Source organism: Lygodium microphyllum, chromosome 25, assembly GCF_053477565.2.
Source record: "Lygodium microphyllum isolate KBCC chromosome 25, Lygodium_microphyllum_v1.1.10, whole genome shotgun sequence".
In the NCBI taxonomy this organism is placed as follows: Eukaryota; Viridiplantae; Streptophyta; class Polypodiopsida; order Schizaeales; family Lygodiaceae; genus Lygodium; species Lygodium microphyllum.
In genome coordinates, this window is record NC_141159.1 from 3,484,090 (window position 1) to 3,506,259 (window position 22,170).

A 22,170-nucleotide genomic window follows, 5' to 3' on the forward strand; every position below is an offset into this window, starting at 1 on the left:
CCATAAATCTCCTTCAATGGTGGGCTCTGATATCAGTTGAAGGGTGGAGCTTGAGTGAAAGTATGAGCAAGGGGAAGCAAGAGAGATGCGAGCTATAACGAATGGAGCAAGAGAGCAAGAGAGAGAGGCACAAGAATTGGAAACTCCAATAGTCACTATGTGGCCTTCCCTTATTCAATAGTCATTGAAAGAATAAAGAATAAAGTGACATTGATGGGCACCCTCTACTAAAATTACGGGTGTGTGATCATAGTGTGTGTAGTAATCACAGGGCGATGTAGGCACAAACACCTTTGCCCCCAACAAACACAAATAATCAATGCTCTTGATCAAGCAATTTTACCATTGACAGTGGGAATTGAAAACAATTGATAGATCATTAATCCTCATGTAACCTCAAAAGTTGGGGATCAAGATGGCATCATCTTGTAGACCCCTCGACATTAGTGGATCAAGAGAATATATGGTAATTTGCAAGTTTGATGGCAGAAAATATATCACGTAGCTATTTAAAAAAAGGGTGATTAAAAAAGACAATTAAAGCAACATACTTGATATGATCAATGATTAAGATGCCCAAAGAACAATAATATGAACTTATTGGTGGAGGGAAATAATAATGGAGTCAGTCAACTCCTCTTGATCAGGGTGAGAAAGCACCCTAAAGTTAACTTTGTCGAGCTCTACCACCTATTGCTACCCTTTCAAGGCTATAATGATTGGGGGGGGGGGGGGGGTACTATCTTTTCTAGCTCGACCATGCACTCAGAGGATATTGTCAAGATCTCTATCAAGAGCACTCTTCTTCTCTATCAAAATTGGCGGTTGATGATATTTGGGATGGGGTAAGGGCTAGGGCCCAATTTATGGCTGGTAGGGTTCGATGGTCTAGAGCTCATCGATCTGCTAGGATTGGGTCTAGGGCCAGAGAGGGACTTGAACTTGGTCTCTATTTGGAGCTCCATCTAGTGGGGCTCGATTGGGGCCCCTAGGCTCAGGCTCGGTCTATTGGGGCTCAGTCTAAATGCTCGAGCTCGGTCTCAAGTTGATGGAGATTAGGTTCTATTCAGGGCTTAGGCTAGGGCTCAACGAAAATCACAGATTCCTATCTGTCTTCTTGAATCAAATCAAATATCAAATCAATGGCTGGCCCTTAAGCTAAACTTTGCGACTAAGATGTTTTACCTTGACTCTACTAATGTTTCATAGCGTTTAGAGGACGATCCAACATAGTTAAAGATAACATGTAAAAATTTGATTACTTTTCTTGGCTTTCAATGGTCGTCGATCCTTCCATCATGATAAAAAATCATATCCGTTTTCTATTAGCCATTACCGACTACATTTTCGGTCTATTTATGAGTAATCAATTGAGACTTATTTTTTTCTCTATCAGTCAAGTGCTCTGTTCTAAAAAGATTAGTGTCCCGTGCTTATATTTTTATTTTTAATTATTTGCCTCGCTCATGAATTTTTATCTCAAACAATAGAAATCAATGTCATATTGATGCATTAATCCAGTAGTTTATGGTTCACACCATCCATGTTTTAAAACTATATGCGCATAGCCTAGCAAACCAATATGAAGGTCAGTGGCTCAGGCTCAAGCTTTATTTAGGACTCAATCTATGGGGTGCTGCTCATGCTCTTTGTAAGCATGTATACCTCTTATGGGAGATAGGGAATCTTGACCTAGTTTGTCATTGGTGAAGAGGTAGACAACAAGAATTTCCTACATCTAATAGTCTAATATCTCCACAAGATTCAGAAGCTTGTCATACCAAAGCTCCAAGTGGCACAAGAGGTGAAAATCTGTAGGCATGACCATCGCCCTATGGGCATGGACTACACAAAAATATGTGTTTTCAAAAAATTCAATAAGTAACTCTTTGGCAATATCTTGAAGTATTAGGATTGTCGAGACAGTCCATTGCATGTCTATGGCCTCACAACAATCATAGATTTCTTGAACTAGTCTTTGGAAGAGCATACATGAATATGCAGACAACATTTGAAATTCTATATTGCGTATCTTGCTAAGCACTATATGGTGAGCTTGATATCTTTTGTGCACAATGCAAGAGAGTCCCCTTGCCACCATGAATAATGAATCATAGAGAACACGACAAAGCAATAGAGGTTGTTGCACTATAGTTATAAAGTATAAACTGCTTGGTGGTAATCCTCAAAGACAAGAATACTGGACGAGGGTCACAATCATGCAATAGAGGTTGCCTCATGGAAATGGGTAGCTTCTATTTCTTGGTGGTGACCCTCAAAGACAAGACAAGAATACAACATGATGGTTTGCTAGAACCAATTAGTGATGACACATAAAAACACTAGACTAGGGTCACTGCCAAGTGATAGCGGCTGCCTTATGACAATGGATAGCCTCTATTGCTCAATGATGACCCTTAGAGACAAGACAAAAACACTGAATGAGGGTCACCACCAAGCAATAGAGGTTGCCCCATGACAATGGGTTGCCACAAACTACTTGGTGGTGACCTTCACTAGACAAGAGTCACCACGAATATAGGTTGACCTCTGTTAATGGGTGGCCTAGTTTAGGGTATGGGAAGCAAGTATGGATGCTTTTGCATTAATCGATTTAGGGTGTGGGGATGGAGTATTGGGTGCTTTTGCATCAACTGGTCCTAAGCTTGTGATTATTAGGTGGAGGGATTTCCTAATCTCCTTGCAAAGTATTTAGCCCTAGATGTTATGAGTGAACCACTTAAGTATTATAGTGTTTTCGTAAGGAAATTTTATAGCTGATCTTGTATGTTGTGGCTTTTGAGTAAAGCCCCTATATATGAAAATTAAAATAATACGATTGGGCTTTTCTTCTTTATCTCTAAGGAATCTTGTCTTAAAAAGATTTGTGATTTAAATTAACTTACGTTGTTGCAATATAGATTCAAAACAAGCCATGGCATGATTTTCTAGTCTCTTATACTATGTATCCATCCACTTTGCATTCATGGGACTACTCTTGGGAGGAAGACTTTATGAAGATCTTGGAAAGTCTCTACTATCCCCTATGATATGATGTGGACAATTGTTAGCATCCATATGGCATCTACTATTGCTTCATTGATACTAAAAGACTAGCATACCTTGAGACTAATCTAAAGCATATTCGATTGATGAAAGGCTTGAAGCTTGTCAAAATATTCTTATTTGAGGAACCTAGGTTTGATGCCATAATAAATATAAATAATTAGTCTATCAAAATCGGAGTATTTATGATTGAGTAACTCACATCATCCCTCCTAATAGGATAACACATCTGGGTAGACTAAAAAGAAACAATTATGTCATTAAAGGTTTGCCAAAATAGTCCAATCAATATCGACTTCTCAAAGTCCATGAGAGGCCTCCTATATATAAAGAGATATCTAGCACCAACTTCCATGACTAAGTCCTTAACTAGTGTCTTAAAAAGTTATTTTCAAAGCTATGAGCATTATACATATTTTATGCAATTAAACTTGATCTTTTATAGTGAGAATAATCATGTGTAAACTCTATCAAACTCTTTTAGGTAATCTTGACTTCTCAAAGTCCATGAGAGGCCTCCTATATATAAAGAGATATCTATCACCAACTTCCATGACTAAGTCCTTAACTAGTGTCTTAAAAAGCTATTTTCAAAGCTATGAGCATTGTACATATTTTATGCAATTAAACTTGAGCTTTTATAGTGAGAATAATCACGTGTAAACTCTATCAAAATCTTTTAGGTATGCCACCCCTAGTCATTTTATTTGGCCAACAAGAGAAGAAATTTTTGCTTTAAAACAAGTAAAGCCTTCCAAGTTCAACTGTGCATTAGGGAAAAAATAAACTCATAGATGGGCCTTTCAGCCCCCTCTCTCCTCCTTAAAACAAGGAAAAATGGAGAGAAAAATAGTAAAATAATCCCCTTCTCTCACTCTACTTTCGCAATCTCATTTTACCTTTTTTATATTATCCACAAAGGACTTACTAAGATTCCTTCTATCTTCTCATTCAATAGTCATTTTTAAACTAAATTTTATATTAAAAAAGAAATTAGCTACTATAGGAATGTGATGCTTGGTTTTCAGCAAAATGATGAGAAGATAGGGAGTAATTCATTTTTAAAGAAAAAACAAGCAAGTAAAAAATTAAAGTTCATTTTAAGATATTTTGATACTTTTAAATATTCTTAATTTTTCTCAACAAACAAACATGTTGGTCAAATTTCTCATTCTTTAGAAATGCGTTTGAAGGTAAAATTAACTTTTTCAAAATTTGAGAACTTTGGGATATCCCTTCAACCTATGATTTTCTTCTCCATTTGACTACTCTCTCATAGCTCTATTGTGAGGTTTTCTTTGTGTCTATTTAACCTTCCTTGGCCTCTCCTACTCACCATCAATCTACCCATGTATATGCACTCTCCCTTTACACTCAAGTATTCCATTTCTCTTGACATCTCTATGTGTCCTTCCATCCTACTTTCAACCACTATGCTAGCTACTTTCCTTTGACAACTTTGTGTGTATGTTTCTGCCTCTCTAGTCTACCTCCATAGATATCAAAACCCCTATTTCCATTAATCTCTCTATGTGTTTATTTATACCTCTCTAATCTACCTCCATAGAATCAAGCACCTTGATACCATTAATATCTCTATAAATCTATATGTGCTTTCTAGTCTACCTCCATAAACATCAAATCTCTATTTAACATCTTTATATGTTTATTATCACTATGTGTTTACATGTGCCTCTCTAGTCTACTTCCATAGACTCTACTTTATTTTCATTAACATCTTTGTGTCTCTATCTATGCCTTTTTAGTTTACCTCCATTAACATCTACCTAATTGATCTCCTAATCAATAAACCTCCCATTTTCCTAGGAATCACAAACTTGACAAAATATATGTGTGAGGGTGAAAATTGATAGCTTGGTACTTCATCTACAAAATACAATGGCTAATAGGAGAAGTGGAGCAAATTGGATGAATATTAGGGTTTCATCCTCTATCTTATTCATTGACTTTCCAATCTCTTGCTATGTAGAAAAGATGGCTAAGAAATAGGCAGTGGTAAAGAAGCTTCCTCTCCAAGCCTCCTATCATGTTTAGCTCAATGGGACATCTACTAGCTAAGATGCTACTTTGACAATAGCACTTCACATCTTGCCAATGGATATCCCCTTCTCAACCTAACCTAGCTTCCTCAAGCCGCCCTAAGAGGTGTCCTCCTCAACATCCCCACAAGAAGCACACGTGAAGGCCATGTATGTACAATAGCCCTGTGAGAAATCAAGAAGTATCAATGCTCTTGTGATCTCATCATTCCAAAAACTACTTTCTCAAAACTTGTTCATGAGATTGTACAAGACCTATAATTGAATAGAAAGTAGGAGGTAGCTTCTATCACAAGGTCAAGGTAGACCCAATCGCTTCATCAAAAAACGTTTTCATGCTTTGTAGGGGGCTACATAGGCTTTTGGGTAAACTTGATGATTGATGCTCAATGTTGAGCGATACATGCTAAACGCATTAGTGTCACCCCTAAAGATTTTCAACTTGAAAGGAATCTCCAAGCATTAAAGGATGCATTCATTCTAGTGGAGTGAATGTTGTTAGTAATGTTATCTTTCTAGACAAGTATCCTCCACATGCATAGGACATGTGACTTTGTTTGATTGGAGTAGCTCTAAATATGAACAAAGTTTTTGTTTTCAATCTTCGCTCTCAACTTAAATGTGTCTTCTTTCTATATTTTGGCTACGGAATTATAGTATTTTCTATGATTGTCAATATTAACAAGAAAAATACGTCCACAATTGCCATATGTTGCATACTTTACTCTCCATGACTTCATAGAGTGTACGTAGATTAGGAGTCACAACATCAATTCTGATTATCAATCCATCCATAATTTTGAATAGGTTAATTTTACAAACACCTAATCCTATCAGAATGTGATGAAACTTAACGTGGATACCCATTAGATGCCCAAGAGCACACATAATTTCCTTTATGTACTAGGAAAGTTGCCCCAGATGCTAGACTTTGGATCGGGGCTTTCTTGGTAATATTTTGTCCAAAAAAAAAATTGTGTGCTCTTGGACATCTAGCGTGTGTGCACATTAAGTTTTCGAGGACTCATCCATTCAGGCACAAAAAGCAAAAGGCTCATGGATCATTTAAGACTATGAATAGTTACACCTTTTATTTATACCCTTTTAGCATGTTTGTCATTTGCTCAAATTTTGTGAATATTACAATAAAATGATTTCCTTGCATTGCAACATCTCAACTCTTATTCTCTAATACAAGCTTCACATTGGGTTATGTGTTTGAGGCATTTGGCAAAGTTTTGTTATATGTGTATCTATAGGTATAGATCCATCAAACCTCAAAGATTGGCAACCTATTGTGAGCATAATCAAGATTTCAAATGCATGTCATGGTCCCATTACTCAACAACTTTACAAAGTTAGGTCAAATAAGTCCTTGATTGCTCACAATGTTTTCTTTTACGTTTAATTTTACACAACGTCCCTAAACATTATAGGATATGAACCTCTAAAGCCTCTTCCACCCCTTGCTCTTGGACATCATAGAATGGTTGATACCAAAACTAGAAACAAGTGAGTTCTTAGCTTGCATGTTTGAATGTAGCAAGTTGTCTTTAGCTTGTAGCCTTATGTAATTTTTAAAAGAAAACCTACTACATTTGCCTATCACAGAAAATCACATTGAATATCAAATTGTATACTTATGGTAGGTTATTTTTCAAAGAGAAACATACTCACATGGATTGCATTTACTACCAAGAGTATTATTGTGTGGTAGGAAACTTGCCACTCATGACAATGCATGCCATCCTACTTCGGTACTCTACAAGTTTTTATTCTTCCTTCTTCTAAGTAGTCCTCTTTTGCAATTACCTCACCACTGCCTCTAGATACCTTCTATGGTATACCATTATTATGTTTTATAATGATATACCATAATGGTAGAGGTAGTGATGCTTGTGATATCAAGAATCCAGATACCTTTTATGGTATACCATTATTACAAGCATCACTACCTCTACATAACATGTGCAGCAGACCATGGCAAAGCACCCACATAAGAACTCATATTTGATAAGAGAATGATGGACATATGAGAATCTCGAACTTGCACTTTGGATGAACATTAGTATGAAAAATCTTCTACAAACCAAAAAAAGACAATTTGTAACTTACTTTCAATGAGACACGTACACACCATTTTAAAAAGGATAACACAACAATACCTTAAAACTATTATCATAACTCTTATCATTCACTTGATTATGTATGGTGGACAACACTAAGGTATCCTCTTGATAAAAAAGGAATGAACAAAAGAAAGACAATTTGTAACTTACTTTCAATGAGACATGTACAAGTCTTTTTAAAAAAGACAACACAACAATACCTTAACTCTATCATTCACTTCATTGTGTATGGTGGACAACACTAAGGTATCCTCAAGAGCGAAATATGAGAAAGAATTTACATTGATTGCTTAGCTCAACAATACAATCACCATATAGGTTGAAAGAACGTTTGATATTGTGATGGTCCCCGGCCCTTGGATGTGCATGCGGGGCCCTCTCTTAACCTTGTCTAGGGACTCCAAACGAGCACTAGACCCACTACGTGACATTGCACTTTCACCGACTCAACATGTCACGACACCAACTCAACATGACACGGAACGTGACACGATGCACACAAAATGCTCACAAGTTTGCAGAATGGCCCATCTTTAGGGTAGAAGCTCGTATTCATATTAAGAATGCATTTACAAGGTAAGCCAAAGGCACAACAAGGGACCATGTCATGGGCAAGGGTGGAGATATCAATGCGCTACCAACTCATCTCAACACCGCAGGACGAGGGAGTACAACGCAGGTCAATCCCACCTCTCCTCATAAGTCTCAACTCCTATAATTCGTTTTGACTTGAACTCGGAGCAAGGGGCCTAGTTGCCTCACTCAAAATGAGAACCCTGCACACGTTGAGAGGCAAAAACAATGGTTGCTCCATGAGGCACGACCACCATGGAGGAGGGGGGAGACATGGGGTTGCCCAAGCCTCACACTCCCTTCCCGCATACCTATCCCCCCTTGATCGAATTCGAGTCCATTCGATTTGAGTTGGTTCCCTATGAAGAAGACCGAGGTTAATCACCTCGAAAAGGGGCAGTATGAGGATTCATCAACCATGCGGATGCCTTTGGTGCAGATTGCTCTAGAGCCGAGGCAGTGATTTCTTCGGACCGTTTGTAATATGGCCCAACACCCTCGCAAGATTCCCCAATCGCCTTGCATGGGGAAGAGCTCACCTTGATGGCCAAATCTCAATCCACAAGTTCGACCTTGATCCGAAGACCAAAGACAGGTCACTTGCCCTGATATGCTTCTCTCCTTGTTCAAATAGCTAAGGTGCTGCCACCTGGTCCAATTTCCAAGTGAAAGACAACTACCACTTACACCCTTGAGTTGTTTTCTGAACTTGAATCAAAATTATCTCCCCCCTTCATTCCTAGGCAAGTAGACTTGGTGTTTCTTCAACTAGGGCCTAAGCCATATCCCATCGTATGCTTCACAGCACTATACCCAAGAAGGGTTGCTTTTCCCCCAACAATCCGGGGCAAACCGCCTACGCATTGGATGCACAAACGGCTCCAAGCCTCTCATGGCAAGACTAGCCATCCCACTACAAAGACTCCATGGGAATGAGAGATCAATGCCATCGCCTCATGGATGGCTCTCTTGTAGTAGAACTCATGTAGAAGCCTTTCACAGTAAACCGCAAGTGTTCTCTAGCACATTGCAATCTGCTTTGGTTGGTTCCCGCAGTCGCTCTATCCCCTACTCATACTCCAGGGCCAAGATCAAATGCCCTTGCCTCATGAAGGGCTATACGCAAGAAATGCATCCACTCATATGGGGTTCGATTCTCCCGCACAAGCGTCTTCACCCCTGTTCTTCAAGGAGACAAGTCTAAAATGTGCTCTTGGGGTCCTAGTACTAGTCACACACTCCATCCTCATCTCCATCATGCCAGAAATCCTTCAACTTCACATTGGGTCCCATACTGCACTACATTGTGTCTAGACATGTACTCAAATCTATCAATTCACAACATATTAGAAAGGTTAGACATCTCTTTCATGCTCCTATAGCATCCCCTTACATCATAGCGATTGAAACAGAAGGCCAACCAGGCACTAGTAGACTGTTGAGATAACCATTGCAAGATCCCAAAAAAGTAGGGAGGAAACAGAAGGAGAAATACAAAAAGTAATAATATAGCCAGCAATTGAGCTTGACCTACTGACTTGTGATGTGAGTTTGACCTGACATGAAGAATTGGCTTGATGCTCACGTGAGTTGAATTCGATGTGAATGGTTTACTTGTTGTGTGAGTCTTTTTACAATGCCACTCCCAACTTGTCATCATGTCTCTACTCACGATTTTCTTGTCCTAGAATGTTGGCCCTCCTAGTTTCTACCTTGGGTCCGAGACACCTTGACTTCCACATAGTCACGCTGAATCCGAGGCCTGGTTTCTTTAAGCTTGCCCCAGGTACACGAGCATCCACTCTTCTAGCCTTCTCATAGGCCTTCATCGGTCCACTTCTCTCCCTTCTTTTCACATCCCTTGGCCATTCATTTATTCACAAGTCTTCCCAAGCATCTCACTATGCCCCGCCTCAATCATGTTTCTTCATCCTTGGATACACATTTTGCTCGCTTCTTTGTCTCACTCACTAGCAGACCACGAGCCCTAGTTTCTTTATCCTCATCGACACACTACGAGTCCTAGTTCCCATTCCTTTTCTTCATATAGCCCATCTTTATACTCCTGGCTCTAGGAGTATCCACCCTTCTCATCCCCATCCGCTCGATTTCTTTATCCTCGCCCTAGGTCCACGAGTCTTCAGCCTCCATCCACTTGGTCCCTTGCCCTCTCTCGGCTTCACCACGATGGCCATGACAAGCGCCCGATATCTTTATACCTTCCCCAAGTCCACGAGTTTATCCAACCATCTGCCCAACGGTCCCTCGCCCTCTCTTGGCTTCACTACAACATGGCATCCGCATCCACCCGATTTCTTTATACTCACCCTAGGTTCAGGAGTCTTCGACCTCCATCCACCTAGTCCCTGACCCTCTCTCGGCTTCATTGCAGTGGCCATGGCTGGTTGCGCAACATCTTTATACTTGCCCCTGGTCTGCGAGTCTACACACCATTCTTTATACTCTCGATGTTAGGAGTTCTCCACTCTTTCGGCCCTCATTGGGCTTCACACACAAGATGGCCATTCCATTAGGCTCACAACTCATGAGTGTCATGCACCACATCTCTCTCTCTCCACACTTCTCTTCACACACCCAGTCATTCCTTTATGCTCCCGACTCAAGGAGTCTTGCACCTCGCTTTTCAGCATGGCCATTCATTTATACTCATTGTGTCACAAGTCTTCTTCACCTCATCTCGCCTCCTCAACTCCTTCGTCTTCATCATCGTAGAGAAAACTGTGGGGCCATAGCCCACATCCATCGTTTCTCGCTCTTTCCTCTCCATCTCGTCTCTGCTTCTTCCACTCCAACTTCTTCTTCATCTCCTCAACACAAAGTGCCCTCTTTCCCGAATCCATCTTTTCAACACAAGCTTGATTCCTTTATACTCCATGGGTTAGGAGTTGCAAGACCATCGCCCATCGACTCCTCTTTGTGTGACTTCAACACCACAGGTTCATTCAAGCAGTCTTCAGTAGCCGCATAACTCCATGCAAGCCTTCTCTCTTCAGCTTTGACTAATTCACCCACAATTCTTCCAATACATCGCTAAGTTTCGCATCTTGGCTCATTCTTCATCTCACAACATGATCTGCATTCTACATCCTCCAACTAGTGGTCTCACCATGTATCGCTAGCTTTATACTCTTTCCAAGTCTGAGAGTCTTTCGATATTGACACACAAGGGTTTCCATTCATAGGCTACACATTCACCCTTAGCCGCTCATTTGCTCCATCAGATTCACCCTACGATTTCAACCATCCCCGCGTTCTTTATACACCTACCAGGTTTGGGAGTCTTCATTTCATCTCTACATATCCTCGTGACCCACATTCTTTATACTCGTGCCAAGCCCACGAGTCTTCAAAGAGACACTTGAGCCCACAAGCTCCAACTTTAGCTCACATAGCATCCTCTTCGCAGACCATCCTCCTATGCCAAAGAAAAGGGCAAAAGGACCTTCTCTGATGTACCTGAGCCTGCCAACCTTGGTTTGCCTCTACTCATAGCCCCAAGAGATCCATTTTTAGCACAAATGAGCATTCCACTTCACAGTGTGGGTAGACAAATTCAAGTTCAAACTATTCAACCATAGCATTTTCTTCACATTTCTTCATAACTTGTGGGTGGCGGCACATAGGCCCAACCCTTGTTCATTCTACATGATAACTCATTTTTTCAACACATGCACTTGAACACGCTTGACATGACATCTCGACTTGTTGGACAATGTACTTGAAAACTCGACCAACTTGCCTCCACCCATATAGACCGCCGAAGTAGTCAGCTCTGATACCGAGTGTGACAGTGCTATCATGGTCCCATGGATCCACATCGCGGAAACCCGCACAAGCAACATGGTTCGCGGGCACACAACACTGCGTTGTCTTAAACATGCAACAAAAGCCAACTCGCAAGATGTGCAAAGAAGACGTCGTCGCATCACAACATGCATCCTCCGCATCGTGTCACGTCATAGGCCGTCCCGCTCTTAATATCTCTCCCATGTCACGGCTCGTTTACAACATGTATAACATATCTGTCTAACTCGCACTTGGGTAACTTGGTGCTGAGTCATCGGATCCAACACGAAAGAGTTCCAAGATCACAAGGATCCACTTTCAACCATCTTGGACCATAGTGACAAGGGTCAATCCCATGTCTCATAAGTCTCAACTCCTACAAGTTGTGTCAACTTGAACTTGGAGCAAAGGGCCAAATTGCCTCACTCAAAATGAGAACCCTGCACACCGAGAGGCAAAAATGATGGTTGCTCCATGAGGTACAGCTACCATGGAGAAAGGGGGGAGACATGGGGTTGCCCAAGCCTCACACTCCCTTCCCTCATAGATACTAATGAAAAGCCTAGCCTTCACAATTTTAAGCAAGTTTTAAGCTTAATATAAAGGCTATTCATACAAATACTTCTCAATATTCAAACTCCAGTTCAACTTGTAAGCATTAGCAAAGCATTAGAGAGGCCTTGTTATCACAATCGCTTCATAGGGTTGATGCATGCAAATGACAACCTTTTTGTCATCCCTATGCATCTTCCCTTGTGCTTTAGTTAATGTCGAAGCCACATCAAAGGAAAATCCAAGCAAGGAGTGGCCTGATAGATTGTATGGCACTACATCCTCCAAAGAAGTCAAAAGGGTTCTCAATATGACAAAGATAAACACTCCTATGATAGCTATTAAATTAAAGGAAAACCGCTACCTCCATCAATTGTCACATAAGGAGACGTGCTGAGGATATATGTTTTCATAAATAAAGTAAGAACGTCAAGTACAAAAGTAAAATTTCCCCAAAAGATTATTGCATTTAAATATTTTCTTTTTGGTTAAATTTGATAAGTTGCAAAATATATGTCCAAAACTTTGCATGATACCTCCATGTTAAAACCCTTAAGATAGGAGTCCACTTAGTAGCCAAAGATGACCATTTAGACCATTTGGGGACTTCTTGGTTCTACAATCCCCTCATTGTCCATCTTCGTACTCAAGATACACAATCAAGACTCTTCAAACCTAATTAAAAAGCATGTAGAAACCATCTGCCATAATTTAGTTCTATAGATAAACCCTCTTGGTAACTAAAAAGACACATGATTCACTCATGAAAAGGAGCATTTTTCAAAGCCTATCGAGAGAGAGAAAAGCTAGGAAAGAGGAGCATTTTTAAAAAAATGATTAGCTCATGAAAGAAGCCAACACATGATAAATGACCAATGACCACAAATATCTTTTGTGCGCTCGATGATCCCTCACTTCTTTAGTCCAAACTTTCATGCCAATCGTATTTCAAAGCATATTTAGATGCACCAATGCTCCCATAGTGTTACTGGAGTCCATAATTCATAACCTTCAATGTCATTGAGCTGTATTTAATTATGCACATGTAAGTGCAAACATTGAAACCACTCGAACCTCAAATTATTTATCATAAAGTGAGCCAAATCATAACCACACATCATAATAACATGTTCTTGTGTAAAAAGAAGGATCACTCAATTTTCAAAATGTTGAGGACTAACCAACCAGCATACCAAGAAAAATGCCCAAGTAACCACAGACACTTTTATTGTGTAACAACGCCGCTGTGCATGAAGCTGTTCTCCAGACATTCATTTGCTGGAGTGCTAGCCGGGACTACATTGATAACTTAATTCGCAAAATTTGTTGGAAATGTGACAAATCTTGAATATAAGAAGCTGTAAGTAAATCCCTGAGAGCAAAAAACGCATCATTAATTACAAAAACTGCTCTTCTAAAGTCTCTTTAAGGAGCTGTAGACGACGGATGGTCATTGGCGTCGTCAGATGTCGAGCCGACTCAATGAGGGTGTTCTGCTTGTTGAAATGATAAGCATCTAACACAAGCTTGACCCATTTATGTAATTTCTCAGGTTTCCTGGGCAAGAAAGGGCGAATAATTTGAGGCCACATGCTAATAGCAGAGAAAGTTATGACAAGAACCAGTAAATACACGTGATCCAAATGACTAGGACTTACGTGTACAAGTTATCCATATTTTTTTTATCATTATCATCTCCAGGACAAAATGAATCAGTCAATGCTGCAAACCGGCGTGATGGGTCTTCAATGGAAAGTAGATGTTTTATAATCTGAACCTCTTTTGGTATCATTCTGTGCAGGTTCGCCCGAGCTACCATATAAAGGTGGTGCATTAACTCCCTAATCTGCAAAGAGACACCTGATCAAAGAAATATACCTCACAAAGCATGTCACTGCTACAATTCTGAAGTTCAACCAGGGATATGGCAAGCGCTACATTCAGGTGTCAGCAGATGTCTAATCGTTCAAGAGATATTACCAACTTCAGATGTTGCAAACTAGTCTTGTTTGTTTCACGACAAGCAGGCAGTCAGGAAAGTGGAAAACATTAGCAAAAGTAAAACCAGGCCATGCCAATGAACAGTGTGACGAGTAAAGCATTTATGTGTCAGCTTGCCAACTTGCGCGCTTGCATACATTCACGAATAACTAAGTTGAGTAGAGTATTTCAGTTTGCATAGAGCCAAATGTAGCTTTCAAACGATCGCCAGTTTTTTACGAAAACAAGCGTATCACAATCACTTATTTGATGGAATACAGAAGCTTTGCAAACCTCAGGATTCATCTTGTCTGATTCTTTGGCAGCTGCCCATGCCTTGGTGATGAGTAGTGTCAATGGGGAATCCAGCTGTTTCTTCTTCGCGAGTAACTCAATCTTGCTACTTGCTTCATCCAGGGATGAAGACTCCAAAATATCTTCAAACTTCTTCTGGGCAATAGCATTGGCCACATCATCCTCTGCAGCCCGGTCATGAGCTTCAACAGCAGCTAGGCACTTTGTGGCAATCCGAGCAAGGCCTGCAACAGATAAGACAAAACATCATGTACTTGTAACAGAGTAAGATTCCTCCCATTGGAGCAAAAAAACCAGTGTAACAGATGTGCAAATGGCCGATATGTTATACAAAAATGTGTACATAAGCAAACCTCCATTCAACAATACAATACAGTAGCAGAAGCTATGAGCATTTACATTCACAACAAGGCAAACATCTAAGGGTTGGGATTGTCAAAGATGATCTGTTGCACACACAACTTGCAGATAGTTCAGCAGTGTTGGGTGTAAAGCCCCTTCAGGTGTAAACTCACGCGTGTATAAACTTACGGGTGTGAACACACCCTTTACTTGTGTACCCTAACATATAAATACATTTTTATTCTTTGTGTACCATGCAACACACTGGTACACTCTAACACGATTCTCTAAGCTCTCTGCTCTATCTCTGCTCACTCCGAGCTCGCATTCTGGTCAGCACTCAGTGCAACAAACTGGTATCAAAGCTGATGGCTCAACCCGAGCTCGCATTCTGGTCAGCACGATTCTCTAAGCTCTCTGCTCTATCTCTGCTCACTCTGAGCTTGCATTCTAGTCAGCACTCAGTGCAACAAACTGGTATCAAAGCTGATGGCTCACGCCAGTTGACAGTGCAGTCCTCACCATTGTGACCAGGCGTAACAGTCTGGCAGGCTGTTGAAGAGCGGGCAACCAGTCGACAGCACACGAGGGAGCAAACAGACGATGGGGACCAGCGTGAGGGGTGCCAGGAGTAACTGGCCAGGCGACTGTGACTGCTGCGCGACGGGACTGGAGACTTCACGAGGGGCCAGGCGACGGGACTGCTGCATGATGGGCGACAGGGGGCTGCACGAGTTGACAGGCCGTCACGCGACGTGACTGCACGGACAACGGATAGGTCAACGGTCCCAATACATTTTTCTTAAAATCAGAAAATTTTCAGTCCGATTTATTTCCCCTCGTGTGGGTGTTCATGCGAGCAAGCACAATGCATAAATCTGTGCCAATTTGCTCCATAAAAATTTGGGGCTTTTCCCAGATTTGGTGCTTGACACATATTTCAGTGATTCTTGATCCACAAATTGCAGACATTGAGTGCAGGGGTCTCGGAGATTTTGGGAATTTTCATATGCAAGTGAAATTTTTGCTTGACTAAGCCAATTTCTTAGAAATTTGTGCACTCCTGGACCCCAAAATTTGGGGCTTTGGTAGAATTTGAGAAATTTCTGCAACATTTGACCACACTTGATGCTCAGGATGATGTACTGATGCAATCAGTTCAGATTTGTCAGTAAAATCTTGGGGGCTTTTGCTGAAATTTTAGAATTTTGGCAAAAATGATGTCTAAAATGTACATTGGAAACACTGTTGATGCAATCTTGGTGCTATAAGCAGTGAGATTCATTCCCACTTATGAAACATTGAAGAAATTGCAGAGCAAATTACAGAGAATCTTGGCTTCTTTTGTGTATCAAAAGTACTTGGTCACACACGCAGCAGTACATACGTTTGGCAGCTTCCATTTAGTTGATGTACTGCTGAACAGTCATTTCGCAGCAGTCTTAGTGATCATTTGCAGATCTGGGATTATTGCAAATGTACTTTTGGTGATACTACTGAAGTGGGAGTCACTTGGCAGTCATGTATGCTTTGAGTGTATCCTAAAATTTTCAGTTATACTACTGAATGTCATCAGTCCCACTGCTGTACATGTACTTGGACTAAACCTTACACTCATTATCTGAAAATTTGGGTTGATATTGACCAAATATTCAGCTCATTGTTTGCTGTTATAAATTGCAGTATTTTCCTTGGGTATATTGCTGAAAAATGGCTGCAAATGCTTCAAGCAACAATGACATTAAATCCCTTCTTGAAATCAAGAGATTTGATGGCACTGGTTTTGACTTGTGGAAGAACAGAATGCAAAGCATTTTGTTTCTAAAAGATTGTGACAATGCTCTTTTGGAAGTCAAGCCTGCAGCTATGACAGATGAGGATTGGGCTAGACTCAACAAGAAGGCCATTACATACATTAAAATGGTTGTATCTTATGATGTACTTACAGACATTAAGCGTCATAGCTTATGCAATATGGAAAAAGTTGATGGCACTTATGAAAATACAACTCTAGTAAATCAAGTTCACCTTATGCGCAAGCTTGTAAACACGGAGTTGGATGAGTCTAAGGCTGCATTGGAGCATGAGTGCTTTCACAGGGATTTTGAGCTAGTTACACAACTCTGGTTTGCAGACCTTCAATGATAAGTTGAAGGCTATTTTCCTGTTGATGACTTTGCCTAATAGCTGGGAGTCTTTGGTTGTTTCATTGAGCAACAATCCTGCTTTAACCTTCGATGGTGTTAGGGGCTCTATTCTCAATGAGAAGATTAGAAGAAAGTCCAATGAAGAAAGCAGTGGTTCAGCTTATCATCTCAGAGACAGGTCAGAAAAGAGGGGTAATGTCAGAAATAAAGGCAAAAGCAGGAGTAAAAGCAAGGGCAAACAATAGGATGTCACTTGCTATCAATGTGGATGTAAAGGGCATAAAAAGCCCGATTGTTGCTACTACAAGAAAGAGCAAAAAAGAAAGAAACAGCAAGGAAAGAAAAAGAAGGATGACAAGAAAGATAATGATAGCTCTCCCTCAAAAGAAGGCAAGAAAAAGAAGGACAACAAGAAATATGATAACAGCTCTCCCTTAAAAGAAGCTGCAAAAGCAAATGTTACATGTAGTGTGGTTATTGAAGAACTCTCTGACACTGGAGAGATACTTGTTGCAACCTCATGTAATGATGTAGATATTATGGCAGCAACAGGTGATATGCACATCACTAAAAAGGAGGTGATTGATGCCTTACTTTCAACCCATGATGGGCTATCTCAATCATGGATAGTAGACAGCGGTGCCTCCTTTCATATCACTTCTTCTTTGGAGTCATTTTCTGAATACACTTCAAGTTGTCTAGGCAAAGCTTACTTCGGCAACAATTATACATGTGAAATAGAGGGTGTGGGTACCATTCGCTTGGCCCTTGAAAATGGTCAAGAGCTGATTTTGCATGATGTCAGATATGCACCTGGCATAAATCAAAGTCTACTATCAGTTGGGCAGCTTGATACAAGAGGGTAGTTTACTACCTTTGGTGATGGATCTTGGAAGGTGCACAGGGACTCTATGCTGATTGTTAAAGGCAACAAAAAGGGGACTTTGTACTATTTGCATTGTAAAGCATTATCTGACAAGTTTTTGGCTGTGGCTGAAGTTCATTCATAGATAGAACTTTGGCACAAAAGGCTCAGTCATATGAGCCAAAAAGGCCTTCAAGTTCTCTTCTCTTCAGGGAGATTTGATGTAAAAGACTCTGGACTTGACTTTTGTAATGATTGCATATATGAAAAACATATGAAGTCTCCTTATTACTTTGGTGTTGTTAAAAAGTCCAATGCTCTTGACTTAGTACATTCAGATGTGTATACTATGCCTGTTAATTCACATGGGGGTGCACGATACTTTGTCACTTTTATTGATGATTTCAGTAGAAAGTCATGGGTGTATGTACTAACGAGCAAAAAGGAAGTGTTTGATGCTTTTAAAAGGTTTCATGTCTTTGTTACCACATAGAAAGGGCTTAAATTAAAAGCTATAAGAACGGATAATGGAGGGGAGTATATCTCTGAGTTTAAAAGATTTTGTGAGATGCATGGCATTAAGAGGGAGTTGACAATTCCTTACAACCCTGCATCAAATGGCGTGGCTGAAAGATATAATCGCTTGTGAGAGAGTCAGATGCATGTTGTCCATAGCTAATCTCCCGCAGCAGTTTTGGAGAGAGACTCTTAAAACTACAGCTCATGTGTGCAATCGCTTTCCCAATCGTGCATTGAAAAATGGCATTCCTGAAGAGGTTTAGTCTGGCAAACTTGCTTCATATGACCATTTGTGTGTCTTTCGTTGTGATGCTTTTGTGCATATTCCTGTAAATCAAAGGACTAAACTAGACATGAAATCCATCAAGAGCATCTTCATGGGATATGGAGATGAGGGCGAGATGGGATATAGAGTTTGGCTTCCTTGGGATAGAAAGATAGTACGTGGCTGAGACATAGTATTCAATGAGGTAAAGTTGCTAAAAAATACTACAAATGGTGATCTTGACAAAAAGAAGGTCAAGTTTCAGCATGAACAGCCAGCCATTCAGCAACCATTAGCTGAAGATATTGTCCCTTTTGATGCTGAAAATGAGCAGCAACCTATTGTGCTACAGCCAAAAGACAATGGACAGCAAATTGATGCATATGATGGAATAGGACAGCAAGAAGAACATGCTGAAAACAGCTTATAGCAGCAAGAAAACGCTGAAAATCAGCCACCAGTTGATGGTGTGCACATACCTAAGGATGTAGGCCCATTGCCTATCAACACGGATCATTGGGTAAGAAGGTCTACACGGGTCAGAAGGCAATCACAGAGGTTTCAACCATCTTTGGATTGCATTTTATTGACTGATGAAGGTGAGCCTTTGACATTTAAAGAGGCACAATTATGTGAAAACAAGAAAAAGTGGGAGCTTGCTATGCAGGAAGAGATGGAATCTCTATATCCGAACAACACATGGGAGCTTGTACCTTTGCCCAAGGATAAAAAGGCTATTCCTAACAAATGGGTTTATAAGGTGAAATGTCTTGATGGGAAGCCCAAATACAAGGCACGTCTGGTTGCTAAGGGCTATACACAGAAGGAAGGCATAGACTTCCGAGAGGTTTTCTCACTAGTCATAAAGATGACTACGCTCCGTGTTTTGTTTACTCTCACTGCATCCTTGGATTTAGAGTTTGATCAAATGGATGTGAAGACTTCTTTTCTTCATGGTGACTTGTATGAAGAGCTGTACATGAAACAACTTGAAGGTTTTGTTATTCCAGGGAAAGAGCATTTAATCTATAAGCTGAAACGCAGCTTATATGGGCTGAAGCAAGCTCCTAGACAGTGATCTAAAAAATTTGATACCTTTATGCTCAGCCATGGATTCAAACGCAGTCAAGCAAATCACTGCTTATACACTAAAAAGGCTGATGATGGAAGCCTTGATGAAAGGCATACCTTATGCATCAACTTGTGGTTCTTTGATGTATGCCATGGTTGCAACTCGTCCAAACATTGCCCATGCAGTGGGAGTTGTTAGTAGATTTATGTCTAACCCTGGCAAACCACATTGGAAAGCAGTGAAATGTATCTTTAGATACTTAAAAGATACACAAGACAAATGTATATGCTATGGAAAGGGTACACTAAAGTTGCAAGGGTTTTGTGATTCGAACATGGTAGAAGATCTTGACACTAGAAAGTCTACCAGTGGGTATGTATTTACTTTGGTTGGTGGAGCTATTTCTTGGTGTTCAAGGTTGCAGAAAATTGTAGCATTGAGTACTACAGAGGCTGAATATATTTCAGCCACAGAAGCTTCTAAGGAAGCTATTTGGCTTGGCCGTTTGATCAAGGATTTTAGTGTTTCTTACCATACTCTAGTGCTTGGTTGTGATAGCCAAAGTGCAGTATGTCTAGCTAAAAATGCCATGTTTCATGCCCGTACCAAACAGATAGATGTTCAGTATCATTTCATTCAACAGGTCTTGGATGATGACCTTGTTCCACAACAAATGCAGCTATATCATGGGTGAGCTATAGGAGTTCCACCTCGTCACAACTAAATGGCATATCTCCTCATACGCCTCATCATTTGGTACCAACTTCTGCAAGTTTTCATTCAGCCTATACATAGCCTCACATACCTTGCCAATGCAAGGTTGTATAGTATCCATAACCCTCAATAAATACACAATAGATGATACCATAGCATCTATCCGCTTTATATCATCCCCAAAAGTGGAGTTATTTGCTTTCTCCAAGAATAAGATACCTGTAGGAGTATCTGTCAATGTTGATGAGGTGAACTCATCACTAAGAAATAATTGCCTCAAGGTACCACTGCATTCTCTTAATCTGCCTAGCATCAAGAAGTTAAAGACAAATCTGGTATCAGAGTATTTTAAAAGTGTCTTCTTCGACCGCAAAGAAAAGTGATGGCGAAGAAACTGGTGATTCAAAACAAAGCTAACCATTTGAGCTCCTTCCTCTATACAAGTGCAATCCATGACAGGTTACTAATATCCTTTAGTAGGTTGTTTAAGCAATGAGCCATACAATATAAAACTGTGATATGCGGATAATATCCCTGGATAATAACACCTACTACCCTATTTGCGGGCTCTCCATCTGCGACAAATTCCACAACATGCTCTAAGCCAATAAGCTCAATACTTGTAACCCACTCTGCTGCAAGTACATCTGTTGACTTTCCTATCCCTGATGCATCATGTGAAGATATGAAATACATTTCCCTACAAGAATAAGCAACCATACCATGAATGGATCGGTTGCATGTATCACTCCAACCATCATCAATCAAGGAAACTCCATTTTTAGTCCACAAGCTCTTTCTAGTCACTGTTGCTTGCTCAACAAGGCTCTTTTCCTTGTCGAGCAAAGTGGTCCATAAGGTCTCTGATGATGGAGATACATACAAAGGGCCATACTCACCAATCTTCTTGCACATCAATTTAAAATACTCTGACCTAGCTGCACGAAATTGAATGTGGTCATGATTAAAAAAACGTGCCACTGATGTATCCACCTATTTCTTCTTTTTGGAATCCCAACTAGGTGTGAAAGTAGCACTTTCTGATACTGACCCTACTCTAGACACACTTGATGGGGATGGTGTCACAAAAGTTGCAGGGTTAACTACAACACGTCGTGGTCTAGATGCAAGATAAGCTTGTTAACCTGCTACACGGTCATGAAGCTCCCTTTACTTCTCCAAGATCACATTTGAACAAAATTGTACCTCTAAATTTGGCTCATGTAGAAGATGAGCTTGGACCTGATTATGCATGAAACGGAACAAGTGACAATTGGTATTCCATATTCTAATATTTAAGTAACTTTGAAAAATTAAAATCAATAAAAATCCGAAATGCAAATGCTCGGCTCAATGGATTACCTTGTTTACTCCACTAGTTCGCTTGTATAGGCAAAGCTTGCAAGCCCATGGTCAAGATCCTCCACCACTCAATGGATGGTCAGCATTTACTTCTTCCCACCATAACCAATCATCGGACCTTCTTCCTCGACCACCAGCTTGACGAGCGGGGCAGGAAGATGAAGCCATTTCAAGCTGAAAATTGAAATAAAAATGACTCGAGAGAAGTGAGAACTCCAGTCTCGAGAGAAGGGAAAAGGCTCAAGAGTCAAGAGTAAAGAGAGAAGGAAAAAGGGAAAAGGAGAGAAGGAAGAAGGAAGAAGAGAAGAGAAGAATGGAGAACTTGGAACTTGGAGAAGAATGAAGACTCAAGAGAAGAGGCGAAGAAGGAAGAGAAGGGAGAAGGTCCAAGGAAGAAGGAAG

The 22,170-nt window shown here is 40.5% G+C and overlaps 1 protein-coding gene across 1 annotated transcript in view; it reads right to left on the minus strand.

Moving 5' to 3' along the window:
- Positions 1–13,129: 13,129 nt before the first annotated feature.
- The window catches only part of LOC148013847 (uncharacterized protein At4g37920-like), an 87,620-nt gene continuing 78,579 nt past the window's right edge, over positions 13,130–22,170 (minus strand). Inside the window, exons 3-5 of the mRNA XM_087666939.1 lie at positions 14,462–14,706; positions 13,846–14,033; positions 13,130–13,744 (exon numbers count right to left, since the gene is read on the minus strand). Of these exons, the coding sequence (XP_087523065.1) occupies positions 13,585–13,744; positions 13,846–14,033; positions 14,462–14,706 (593 nt within the window). The 3' untranslated portion in view covers positions 13,130–13,584. The remainder of the gene's footprint in view (positions 13,745–13,845; positions 14,034–14,461; positions 14,707–22,170) is intronic.